At 47.1% G+C, this 13,150-nt stretch overlaps 2 protein-coding genes across 3 annotated transcripts; both read right to left on the bottom strand.

Moving 5' to 3' along the window:
• Positions 1 to 2,937: 2,937 nt before the first annotated feature.
• On the bottom strand, positions 2,938 to 9,189 carry LOC147198645 (protein FAM171B-like). Of its 2 annotated transcripts, XM_086124384.1 has the most exons (8): positions 8,663 to 9,189; positions 6,275 to 6,508; positions 6,119 to 6,211; positions 5,881 to 6,039; positions 5,562 to 5,732; positions 5,240 to 5,356; positions 5,024 to 5,147; positions 2,938 to 4,694 (listed from the first exon to the last, which is right to left on the bottom strand). In XM_086124384.1, exons 1-8 carry the CDS (start codon positions 8,829 to 8,831, stop codon positions 3,872 to 3,874), a joined length of 1,890 nt encoding a protein of 629 aa, XP_085980510.1. In that variant the 5' UTR covers positions 8,832 to 9,189; the 3' UTR covers positions 2,938 to 3,871. The 2 variants fall into 2 exon arrangements, with proteins under 2 accessions (XP_085980510.1, XP_085980509.1); XM_086124383.1 differs by having other exon boundaries at positions 6,119 to 6,508.
• A 1,548-nt stretch (positions 9,190 to 10,737) lies between these two features.
• Positions 10,738 to 13,137, bottom strand: lrrc3 (leucine rich repeat containing 3). Its single transcript, XM_086123828.1, has one exon. The coding sequence runs from the start codon at positions 12,768 to 12,770 to the stop codon at positions 11,964 to 11,966; it is 807 nt and encodes a 268-aa protein (XP_085979954.1). The 5' UTR covers positions 12,771 to 13,137; the 3' UTR covers positions 10,738 to 11,963.
• Positions 13,138 to 13,150: the final 13 nt, after the last annotated feature.

Here is a 13,150-nt window from a genome sequence, read left to right as displayed (position 1 = left end):
AAGGCGTTTTTTGACGAAAAAAACGACCATGTATAGTAAGGCATTATTAGCCCAAAAAAACGACCATGTATAGTAAGGCATTTTGAGCCGAAAAAAACGACCATCAATAGAAGTGTTTTAGCCGAAAAAAACGACCATGAATAGTAAGGTGTTTTTAGCCGAAAAAAACGACCATGTATAGTAAGGCGTTTTTAGTCGAAAAAAACGACCATGTATAGTAAGGCATTTTTAGCCGAAAAAAACGACCATGTATAGTAAGGCGTTTTTTGACGAAAAAAACCCCCGACCATGTATAGTAAGGCATTTTTTGACGAAAAAAAACCCCGACCATGTATAGTAAGGCGTTTTTCGCCGAAAAAAAACGACCATCAGTAGAAAAGTGTTTTTAGCCGAAAAAAACCCCGACCATGAATAGTAAGGTGTTTTTAGCCGAAAAAAACGACCATGTATAGTAAGGCGTTTTTAGCCGAAAAAAACGACCATGTATAGTAAGGCGGTTTTAGCCGAAAAAAACGACCATGTATAGTAAGGCGTTTTTAGCCGGAAAAAAAAACGACCATGTATAGTAAGGGGTTTCTAGCCGAAAAAAACGACCATGTATAGTAAGGCGTTTTTAGCCGAAAAAAACGACCGTGTATAGTAAGGCGTTTTGAGCCGAAAAAAACCGACCATGTATAGTAAGGCGTTTTTTGACGAAAAAAACGACCATGTAAAAACGTTTTTTTCGGGCTACAAACGCCTTACTATACTTTGTCGTTTTTTTCGGGCCAAAAATGCCTTACTATACTCTGTCGTTTTTTTCGGGCTAAAAATGCCTTACTATACTCTGTCGTTTTTTTCGGCCTAAAAACACCTTACTATACTATGTCCTTTTTTCAAAATAAAAACGCCTTACTATACTGTCGTTTTTTTCGGGCTAAAAATGCGTTATTATCCATGGTCGTATTTTTCGGGCTAAAAATGCCTTACTATACTGAGTCGTTTTTTTCGGGCGAAAAACGCCTTACTATACATGGTCGTTTTTTTCGGGCTAAAAACGCCTTACTATACTATGTTGTTTTTTTCGGGCTAAAAATGCCTTACTATACATGTTTTTTTCTGGCAAAAAAACGCCTTACTATACTATGTCGTTTTTTTCGGGCTAAAAAGGCCTTACAATACATGGTCGTTTTTTTCGGGCGAAAAACGCCTTACTATACTATGTCGTTTTTTTGGAGCTAAAAACGCCTTACTATACATAGTCGTTTTTTTTGGGCTAAAAACGCCTTACTATACATGGTCATTTTTTTCGGCTAAAAACGCCTTACTATAGATGATCGTTTTTTTCGGCTAAAAACACCTTACTATACTATGTCGTTTTTTTCGGCTAAAAACACCTTACTATACATGGTCATTTTTTTCGTCTAAAAACGCCTTACTATACATGGTGGGGTTTTTTTGTGGCTAAAAACGGCTTACTATACATGGTCGTTTTTTTAAACTGTCGTTTTTTTCGGCTAAAAACGCCTGCCTATACATGGTCGTTTTTTTCGGCTCAAAAACGCCTTACTATACTATGTCGTTTTTTTCGGGCTAAAAACGCCTTACTATACTATGTCGTTTTTTTTCGGCTAAAAACGCCTTACTATACATGGTCATTTTTTTCGTCTAAAACGCCTTACTATATTATACATGGTCATTTTTTTTCGGCTAAAAACGCCTTACTATACTATGTTGTTTTTTTCGTCTAAAAACGCCTTACTGTACATGGTCGTTTTTTTTTGTGGCTAAAAACGGCTTACTATACATGGTCGTTTTTTTCGGCTAAAAACGCCTTACTATACTATGTCGTTTTTTTCGGGCTAAAAACGCCTTACTATACTATGTCGTTTTTTTCGGCTAAAAACGCCTTATACATGGTCATTTTTTTCGTCTAAAACGCCTTACTACATGGTCTTTTTTTTTGGGCTAAAAACGCCTTACTATACTATGTCGTTTTTTTCGGGCTAAAAACGCCTTACTATACTATGTCGTTTTTTTCGGGCTAAAAACGCCTTACTATACTATGTCGTTTTTTTCGGGCTAAAAACGCCTTATTATACATGGTCGTTTATTTTTGGCTAAAAACGCCTTACTATACATGGTCATTTTTTTTCGGCTCAAAACGCCTTACTATACATGGTCATTTTTTTCGGCTAAAACACCTTACTATACATGGTGGGGGGTTTTCGGCTAAAAACGCCTTACTATACATGGTCGTTTTTTTCGTCAAAAAACACCTTAATATACAGGGTCGTTTTTTTCGGCTCAAAACGCCTTACTATACATGGCGTTTTCTTTCGTCTAAAAACGCCTTACTGTACATGGTCGTTTTTTTCGGCTAAAAACGCCTTACTATACTATGTCGTTTTTTTCGGGCTAAAAACGCCTTACTATACTATGTCGTTTTTTTCGGCTAAAAACGCCTTATACATGGTCATTTTTTTCGTCTAAAACGCCTTACTATACATGGTCATTTTTTTTCGGCTCAAAACGCCTTACTATACATGGTCATTTTTTCCGGCTAAAACGCCTTACTATACATGGTGGGGGGTTTTCGGCTAAAAACGCCTTACTATACATGGTCGTTTTTTTCGTCAAAAAACACCTTAATATACAGGGTCGTTTTTTTCGGCTCAAAACGCCTTACTATACATGGTCATTTTTTTCGGCTAAAAACGCCTTACTACACATGGCGTTTTCTTTCGGCTAAAAACGCCTTTCTGTACATGGTTGTTTTTTTCGTCTAAAAACGCTTTACTATACATCGCTGGTTTCAAACTCATTTCACATGGTGGGCCACATACGGCCTCGGTATATGTCAAGTGGGCCGGACCATTAAAATGATAACATACTTTGCTATAAACAACCAAAACAATATGTCTTTCCTTTGTTTTGGTATAAAGAAGCACAAGAACATTTGGAAAATGTTGAAATTTAATGAACGTATCTTTCACGAAACATTTCATGAAGCACCTTACATTTCCTTCAACAAATGTGCAATTTAGTACATTCACATATATGCATTGCAACTGATCCCCATTGATTGTCCAAACTTTAACAAGTAATTGGTATTGAAAAATATAGCAATGCACTTTATGATTAAACAAGATTTATAAAGAAAGGAAGTTTTAAACCATTTACACGTGCATATAAAATCTAAATGTAATCCCTGCCTACACCTTACAAACTAAGGAGAGTGCTATTAACTGTTTAAATGTGAGAGTCCTATTGATTGTGTGTGTGTTTGTGTGTGTGTGTGATGAATGGAATTCCGCATCGGTGTGCAATTGTAAAATAAGGCTGTGTGTTGAAAAAATAAATCTGAAACTGCATTTAAGGGTGGCTCAATACTGGCTGGCCATATACGGGTCGGAGTTGTAAATTGATTTCTGGCCCAAATACTACACTCCACAACTGGCCCTCATCTGGTTTGCCAGAGTCAAGCCAGTGCCTCCTTTGCCACTCCTGGGCCGTGTTCGGCCCACATGCATTATGCCAGTGCCGACTCAAGGCCAGCTGTGCCAGCTTCATGCCGAACCCGGGCCAGATGCCTTTGCTGACTGTTTTTTTTTCCCACCACCTCCCAATATTGGTGAAGTTTGGGGCTTTTTGAGGCATCAAGTCGCTGATTCCAAATGACAAACTCAGCTCCTAAAAGATTGGGCAGACAGAATCACGTGCACTGTCCACTCGAGATGTGTTTTAAGAGCACATCCCAAGTGGACAATTCAAGTCAGGGAGTGTGAAATTGCAGATGCGGATGGAATGCGGACGTGAACTCAACCACTAAGACGACCTGCAACGAATCACTTCTGACGCGATGTTTGACTTCAAGGCTCCCGGATGGATCTCACCGCGGCGTCGGTTTGCCGCCTGATGTGCTCTTCACAAAAGTGGCACTGCGTTCCAGAGCGACGGCTCTCCTCCCGCCAACCTGGTTCATCTCGACCAGATCCACGCCCGAATCCAGGCTGGTCTCTCGACTTTCGGCCACTCTTCTTCTTTGTCGTTGCTCCGCGACGGCGTAACGGATCTCGGCCGCGGGTTGACCCTCGAGACTCACAAACCAGGCCCGAGGGGGCTGCGATGAGGGCACCTTTGAAAGTTCGGTCGCGGCGTCCATCGAATGGCGACCGCTCCCCATTTTGCTTAATGTTTCCGGAACCGACGCGGATTCAAGGAGACCACACTGGCCTCTGGTTGCCGGTACCGGAGCATTTCCGGAGCTGTCGGCGTGTCCTCCCGTATTCCCTTCCCGGTTCCCAGTGGCTGAGGAGCCTCGTGACACCTTTAGGCTGGAGCCTTCTTCCCTCGGTTTCTCTGCGCCACCGGCGTACGAGGCTCTAGTCCAGCGCTGCGATCGGTCGTCCGCATGGAAAAACGCCGACGGGTGCGGAATGGCAACAGGCCGGTCGTAATAGAGCAGAGCGACTGTCGGAGACGCGGGAACGCTGCTCGGGGGAACGACGTGCTCGGGTTCAGCGCCGGCGGCCGGCGCCTTGGGATTGGCGAGAACCCCGTTGCCGTTCAATATGGAAACGGTGACGTTGTGTTGGTCGAGCCTCCTTTGGGTCAAGAAGTGTTGAGACGCAGACGATCCTTCAATGTCTTCATTGCTGCCGGTGGTGGTGGATTGGTCCTTTCTTGTCAGCGGTAGCGTCGCCTTCGTTCGCCTTCAAGAGAAGAGAGCGACAAGACTTTAAAACGGCCCCCGTTTCGCAAAACGTGCCTGTCGGCCAGTTATTTTGTCGGATGATAAGCAGCGCAAACACAACTCGATGACTGCGTGCATCGCGAGCACGAGTGCGTCATTTGCGTTGATCGACGTGTCCGTTGCATTGCCGGAGGCAAGGGAACGGCAAAGGCGCAAGTGCGTTCAGTGGATTGGAGGAAGTTCTTCGTGTCTTCATTTATTCTTTTAAATGCAATCTTTCGATTCGGCTTCGTTCCTCGAGGATGCGCTCAAAGATCGGAAACTCGGCGATGACGAGCCCTTTCTTACCTGCGACAAGACACGAATCCAGCGAGAAGGCAAGCAACGACACAAAGCGTTCCTCCGAAGACGACCAGCAGCAAAGATGAATTCCGGACAAAGAAGTCACGGAGCTCGGCGGCTCCAAAGACACCTGAAGATTGACACAGGTGAGAGATGGAGAGGTCGGGAGTTTCTCATTCCGGTGACGTGTCATAGCCGCGCGGCTTTCGGTCAGCGCTTTACCTCCGGCGGTTGGCACCGGCGCAGCGATCCAGTCGCCGAGTTGAGGAGCGGTGAATGTCCAACTCAGTTTTCCACCTTCTGACACCACCGTCCCTAATCCCCGTCTCATCCAGCCACCTAAATGACAACAACCCATTCGATGAAGTCATACGACGGAAGTGGCCTTTCGGCCCCGTGAGGCGGCGAAGCTCCAGATGAACGATGACTTCCGAGTCCGGGTTATCTGTTGAGATCAAATCCAAAGCGCATCTCCCGAGACCGAGTGGAATGCGAGGAGACGTGAAGCGATCTCGCGGAGCGCGCGTCGGCTCGCTCTACCCACCGGTGGTGCGGTTATATAACCACGCCGGCAGCGCGGTTGAAGACTGCAGTCCACAGTTGTCGGGGAGAGTTAGGCTGATCTTGATGGGACCGCGGACACGCAGCTCCGCGTCTCCGGAGAACAGTCGCACGCTCACGGCCGCCGCTGGATTCAACTCCACGCCGGTGTGTCCTCGGGAAGCCAAAAAACACACAGTGGCGATCGTGTTGCCGTCGCGCCGCGCGGATGCTGGCGCCAGGTGGAAGCATCCACATTGTCAGGGGGAAACCGTTGACGCAGCTGAACGCCAGGCCTTGCGAAAACGGCCGCACTTCAATACCTGCCGCGCTCCTCGTGACGCCCAGCGTCTTCGGAAAGCCTCTCTCGTCTGAAGCCGGCTTCAGGATGGTCAAGTAGGCTTTCAAAGAAGCCACGTCACTGCCCTCGGTCATGTTCAGCAGGCTGCGAGGGAACCGGACCGCGGGCTCTCCCGACGCATCTGCAGCGCCGTCAACGAAACGCTTTCGTCACATTGAGACTGACGCAATCGTGAAATGGCGCCGACGATGCGACCTGACCAGATGTTTTGTCCGTCATCAGCAGAGAGTCTTCAAAAAGCCAGATGTTTCCTTGCGTCAGACGCACGAGCGGCGCGGTCACTGAGGAAAAGACTGAGACAGAGCGAAACGTCGCCGTCGGAGATCGGCTCGCCCCGATTTGACCGGTGATCTTACTTGGTGCTTTGATAGCTGCGTAGGGAAGCACTGCGCAAATGTAGCCGTCTCTGCACGCCGTGACTGTGAGCGGTGAGCCGCTTTGAAAAGGGACTCGCAGCAAAACACCGCCGTCCTCCCCCGTAAAGACCGTCTTGGTTCTGGTGTAGTTGACGTAAAGCGCCACCTCTGCCTGGCTCAGGTACTGACGAGTCAGCCTGTCGGCGACCTGCACTTTCAGGTTGAACTCTGAACCTGCAGGGAAGATGATGCATGCTGTGATCATCATCATCATCATCATCACTGTGTATCAACATAAGGAGGCTCTTGGGGGTTGGGGGGGAATAAATGTGAAACGGGGGGTGTCCCGTGCCAGATTACGATAATCTCCCCCATTTGGCCAAAGCGGTTTATGATGAGGATTGAAACGGGACATGTGAGGCCAATGATGTGGATCAGGAATGGATCCTCGTGTTGTGTTGCATGTTCCAGCTTCGACACACGCATTTGTGCATTTGCGGGGGCCCAAATCGTCTGAAAGCGAAACGTAGGACCGAGAACCAGCAAAAAACACTATTAAACAGAACACAATCACCATTGGGTGCTTCTATGCGACCACCAGACACTCCTAACAGATGGGCCTCAAGCGACTTAGCTCTTGAAACACACACACACACGCCAAAGCCTCGCCCTCTCCTGCTGATATAAACATGGACAGCCTTGTTTGTGTCGGAATTAGGTCATACATTCCGCAGAAAGAGGAAAAACGCAAGCCGTAGCCAAATCAGTTTTAAGCGTATCGCTGCAGAGGCTTCACCGTGTTTGGCCAAAGTAATTATGAGGAAATAGGCTGAATATTTGGGAGGCTATTGCTGTTTACTTTTATTTCTTTGACAAATTAGAAACCTTTTGGGGGGCCTCGCGACATGCATGGGATGGGGAACACCAGTCGGACCCATGAGAAAAAAACCCAAACAAAAAAACCCTTGATCGAGGGGTATTAAATTAAGTGGGCGGGTCTACCATAACAGAAGGCACCAAAATGTCTCAAAAACCCGTAACGTCAATCAAACAGTCTGCCATTTTTGTTTGAAACAGTCATTTGGAATGTCTTTTTTAAAAAATAATAACTCAGTAAACTGCTGTAATAGCCTTTTTTTTGGCAGAGGATAAAGAAAATATGCCTGTGAGTATGGTTAAACTGTTGGTCAACTTCCATTGCTCCACCAACTGTGTTTGATACAATGGATGGTAACTGTTAGCATGTGAATGGCATGTTCCATCATGTTAGCATGAAGCAAGCAGAAGGCAAAGTTGAGTAGCTAATTTTAAAACACGTGTCTGTGTTTAAACTACCGACACAAACTGCGAGCATGTAACTGGTGCGTTCAATTAAACTTTGTTAGCATGAAACTAGCAAGAGGCAAAATGATGTGCTTGTTGTTAAGACGTGAAATTGTCTGTGTTTAAACTACTGACATCAACTATTCGCATGTAACTGCCGTCTTCAATTATATTGTATGTTAGCATTAAGCTAGCAAAAGGCAAAATTGTGCGCTTGTTTGAAATGCATGTGGAATTGTCTGTGTTTAAACTACCGACACACGTCGTCAGCATGTAACTGGCGCGTTCAATGAAACTGTATGTTAGCATTAAGGTAGCAAAAGGCAACAGTGTGTGCTTGTTCTAAATAGGTCTTTGTTTCATGTTGAATTTGATGGTAAACGGTAACTGGGAATGACGACAACTATTTTATATCGGTCCTCCGATTCGTCCGCTTTGCTCCTTTTCGATTCCCTCTCAAGTGTTTGAGCCAGCCCGATTCTCTGCTTGTACTCGGCCAAACGCCTCAGAACTCGGTGGACGGCACTTGGCGCTGCAGATAGAAAACGACCCGAGGCAAACAAGCCACCGGGGAGCTTTTCAAGGCAGAGAAGCGGAGTGTTACGTAATGGCCGAGTCCATCACCAGACCCGAATCCCATTGCGCATACATTAAACTGGCTGAAGCCAAAACTTGGGGGGGAATGTCGAGGAGAACAACCAAAGAAGTCGCACCACTACATCAATGCCACTGTAACTTTTCGCCATTGAGAGACATCATACAGGACAATGGAAGGCGTGGGGGGGGGGGGGGGGGGGAATTAGCTGACAACATTTTAAAAAAAAATTCTGTTTAAGATTGTACTAATTGCAGCTCATTCGTTCATGAGACTATGATTTATTCTTTAAATGTTTTCAATCAGAATCATGCAAATGTGTCGGTTTGTCAAATCGTGGATTCACAATGAATAAATGAACGATTTAATGGGATGAACGAAGAAACATTAATCAATGGAAGTAAATACACTGTCATTGAACAATTGTGGAAATGAAATGAAAAAGCTTCAAAGCAGTTTCCAACACGAACCTGCGGAGGGCTCGACGACTCGCCGGGCGGAATAGTTTCCGCCGTCCTCCTCCTCATCGACATGCAGGCGAGATGTTGGCACTCTCGCCCCGGCTCCGGTGGGGGCGAACTCGCCCGAAGCTTCGCTCTCGCATAAAATCACAGCAGAGAGCAAAAACGACACCAACATGTTTTGGAGAAAAAGGGGAAAAAAAACACAAAACAAGAAGACGGAGAAAAGCAAATGCTTTCAGCCACAAAACGAACCCACAAGCGTCCTCAGTAACTTCTCCGTGGGGCATTCATCTTCTTCGCTGTCAGCTTCGCTTGGGACGCCACCAAGGGAAGGAGGGGGCGTGTGTGTGAGTGTCGGGGGCGTCATTAGTGTAAATTGAGGGGTTCGTTGTTTTTCAGTGGATGGCTCTTCTTTACGAATGACAGATGGAGAGATGGAATCCTACAATGCAGTTTCATAAAATGAGGGGAAAAAAACGTCTGCACCGCAGCATGTCCGAGAACACAACCCCCCGTAACTAAAATCACTTCCTGCTTCTCTTACTTTACCAGCCAATCAGAACCTATCAACATTAAAAAAAAGGTCTAACTAAAATCACTTCCTGCTTCTCTTACTTTACCAGCCAATCAGAACCTATCAACATAAAAAAAATGTCTAACTAAAATCACTTCCTGTTTCTCTTACTTTACCAGCCAATCAGAACCTATCAACATAAAAAAAAAACGTCTAAGCAATTATTAAACAACAGAATATAATTTAGGTATGCTTAACATGAAATAATATGATGCTCAAACATAAAATGATATTTAATAATATAATATAAGCTTACATTAGCACTCAGCCCCTCGAGGCTTCGCGAGGACGTTTTCTATTTCACTTGAATTCTATTTTCATTCAGTTCCTGTACTGCAGTCGTTTTATCATCATCATCATCAACAATACAGTATGTTGGTCGTGTTACGTTATTTTCTTCATTCCCATTGAGAACATTTTGTATCAAGGTGTTGATTTTGAGGTTTGAGACATTTTTCTTCCTGCCATATTGTTACACGAACAAAATATGTGCGCATTCTCTCTCCGGTGGACGCGGTTGAACAAGATAGGAAGCCGAATTTAGACCCACATTACAAAATCGAAACTCAAGTAAATGACTCGCATCACCTCATTTGCACCACTAGAGGAAGACAAAGTCAGTCAAAGTTTCCATTGCCATCTGGTGGAAAGAGAGAAAACCGAATCAGTCCTGTGTTCCTTGAACACAGTCTGGTCAAAATCTGCCTGCCACGGACAGTTAGGACGGTGGCAACCGCCACGATAAAAGGCCTCCGTTATAAAGGTGATAGCCGGAGCCGCTTCTGCGACGGCGACGAGCAGCCGGTCAGAGCCGACGTGATCTGAAAATGGCCCTCGGCGTGAAACATTTCAGGGGCGGCGAGAAACATTTCAACAGGTGTCACGGCGCAATGTCAGCGGACTAAATAAAAGCAGCTCGCCTCGAGCCGGGCCGGCTTTGGGAACGCTCGACTCTTCTCTGTCAGACCAAATCGAGTCTTTCCAGACAGACGGCCCCGTTTCATTCGCCGCCGGCGCGCACCAACATTTGAAACATTAAAAACAAGTGGGTTCATCATCGTCCATTCTTCGGGAACTCATTTTTTCATTTTCAAAACTGCACTCAGATGCGGTTGCTTCGTCTTTGCGTTTCTTGCCAAATGCCAAATCGTCTTCACTTAAAAAAACGTTGAGATATCGTAAGCATGTTTGATGCCACGCCCCTTTTTAAGATAAATGTCATCATGTTCAAAAATAATGATAATAAAATTATAGGCCACTGATTTCAAAACTCATTATTCACCAATTTGTCACGTAGCCTCCACATCATGAGTTGATTCGACCGGAATTTGGGCCGATAGTCATCACGGCACTCCCAAGGAAAGTGGATGATGCGGCCCGTCACAAAAATGACTCGGACACCGGTGATTTGGCGTGTAAACCGAACGACTGAAGCGGGGATGGTTAAAAATGATGTCACAAGAGACCTTTTCACCCTTAAAAAACAATGTCTGGATTTGTTCTGGAATGTATGCTTTATTGATAAACACTAGCACAATGTCCTCTGTAATTGAAATCAGGCGGAGAAAACGAATTGAGCCCTTTCGGTTATATCACAGGATTGCACAAAGACCAACTCTTCTCTGGGTAATACCAAGACATTCGCGTGGTCTGAATGACACCCAAACATTTGATTCCTGGTTTCAAAATGGCTGCTTTTTGGGATTTTTTTTTTTTTCAACAAAGACCGATGGCGGAGGCATTCTCCATTCTACAAAATGCATACGGTAAGTAGTTCTCGATTTTTTTTCAATGGAATCCATCATCCACCCTGCACAACCATCAAATGCTTTTCTTTTGTCAACAAGAATTTGTGAACGTTGAGACAAACCTTTCAATGTTTTGGGGGCCCCCTTGCTCTCGATTCAAGCCAATTCAAGCCGGGGAGCTCGCTGGCTCGTCTCCAGGATGTTATAATGCGATGCCGCGCGTGGAATGGCCGCCAGCCCAAAGCCCGGCGGACATCGCCGAGGCGGCCGTGCGCACAATGCATCCTAATCAAAGCGAAAGCCGCACGGGGCGCTTGACCAAATTACTCGGCATTCACATCATCGTAAAACCAACGTGCGAGGAATGGAGTCGCACGGCCAGCCGAGCAACTTAAGTGGCCGCGTGTGTGCTTTCAAGATTTATGTGGCGAGGTGGATCTCACATACACACACACACACACACTGGCATAATTGAGTCTTTGCACTCTGCAATCTTTGCTGAATGTGTCGATAATCGATTAATGCTGAACATGACCCCATTAAAACTTAAACAATCAAATTCGATATCACCATTTTGTCCAATAAACATGAAATTTGGTCTTCATGCCGACCGTAACGAGATGCACAAAGTGGATCAGGAAGTGGGGCCGTTTATTGAGTTGATCGAAACGAGCCCCAATGGGACGCAGATGTCGGACGAGGGTCAATTTTTGCGCGAACGACGTTCGTGGCCTACGCCGTCCACTCGATGGTGGCTGTGAGGATTCTGGGTGGATTATTTACATCTCTGCCAAGTAGCGTGCTGTGAAGTCGCGCGTGCCCCCTTCCCGATTTCTGTGTCCTTGGCCCAAAGAACGGAACTCTGACCGAAACCGAGAACCCTCCTGTCAGTGGCCAATTTGCGAAGACAATCCACACCAGGTGACCATTTAATAATAAAAAGCCTTCGAAAGAAATGTTTCTGTCACGATGACCAAGCGTCCTGCTAGAGAACAGTACTGACGGTGTCCAAATCCTTTGCCACGCGAGCTCCGCCGGGCAAAGATTTGAGGTACTCCAGGTGGCGCCTGGCGTCCTCCCGGTTGTGCCTGGCGTAGTAGACGACGTAGGCGATCACCATGCCGAACCAGCCGAACATGGTGACGAACATGGCCACGTCGGTGGTCTTGCGGTGAAAGTTGCAGAAGTTGATCCCCGAGTCCAGGACTTGGATGAGCGACCGGCCGGCGTATTCCTCCTGCACGGCCGTGCGGCACACCACGTCCTTCACCGACCGCGGGTCCAGCCGCAGCTCCCGCAGAACCTCCTGCAGGTCGCACTCGCAGTGCCAGGGGTTGTTGGAGAGGTTGATTTTGGCTCGGAGGTGAGCGAAGGCCTCCTTGGGGACGCTTTGGATGCGATTGTTGGCCAGGTCCAGCGCCCGCAGGCTGTCGGCCAGGCCGTGGAAGGCCGCCGCCTCCACCGCCTCGATGTCGTTGTCGGACAGGTCCAGCTCCTGGAGGCGGCCGAGCCGTCGGAAGGCGTAGTTCGGGATCTTGGTGATGTGGTTGGAGGCCAACAGGAGAGCCACGGTGTCTCTCGGGAGGTCCGACGGGATGGCCTCCAAGTTCCCGGACGTGCACCGGACCGCCGTCGTGCCGCTCTTTTCCGTGCAGTTGCAGCCGGTGGGACAGCTGGAGGCGCTTGCCAAAAGTATTTCAAAGAGCAAAGCCCGCGCCGCCGCCGCCGCCGCCGAGCCTTTGGGAGATGTGCCGGACCCGCCGGGCCCCGACGAGTCCCCGAAGGGGTTCATCGCTCGCAGGTCCTTCCGGCTCAAAGCGCTCCTCCTTTCAACTGATTTTACAATTCATCGCCGCCAAACACGGCGCGTTCGCTTTACGAGTAGCAAAAGGTCTGGATTTAGTGGTCTGACAAGCCCCGATCTGACAAACACTTGGGGTCTATTCACCTTCTGGTGGGCTTCATTGGTCCCGCAAATCCACCTGGTCATGCAGCCCAAAATCTGTGCGACTCTATCTCACACACACACGCTGGTAGGACTCGCCGGGGTGAGGTCGCCCACCGCGACGGTCACTGACGTGTGATGACAAATAAGCTCCGCGCGTTTGTTTTCTCGGCAGCTCAGCAGGACTCACACGTCGCCCGGAGCTTGTGGCATGACCACGTCATTAA

This window comes from Hippocampus guttulatus, chromosome 11 (genome assembly GCF_054856545.1).
Source record: "Hippocampus guttulatus isolate MCC_2025c chromosome 11, RoL_Hgut_1.0, whole genome shotgun sequence".
NCBI classification, from domain to species: domain Eukaryota; kingdom Metazoa; phylum Chordata; class Actinopteri; order Syngnathiformes; family Syngnathidae; genus Hippocampus; species Hippocampus guttulatus.
This window is presented reverse-complemented; position numbering and strand designations above follow the sequence as displayed.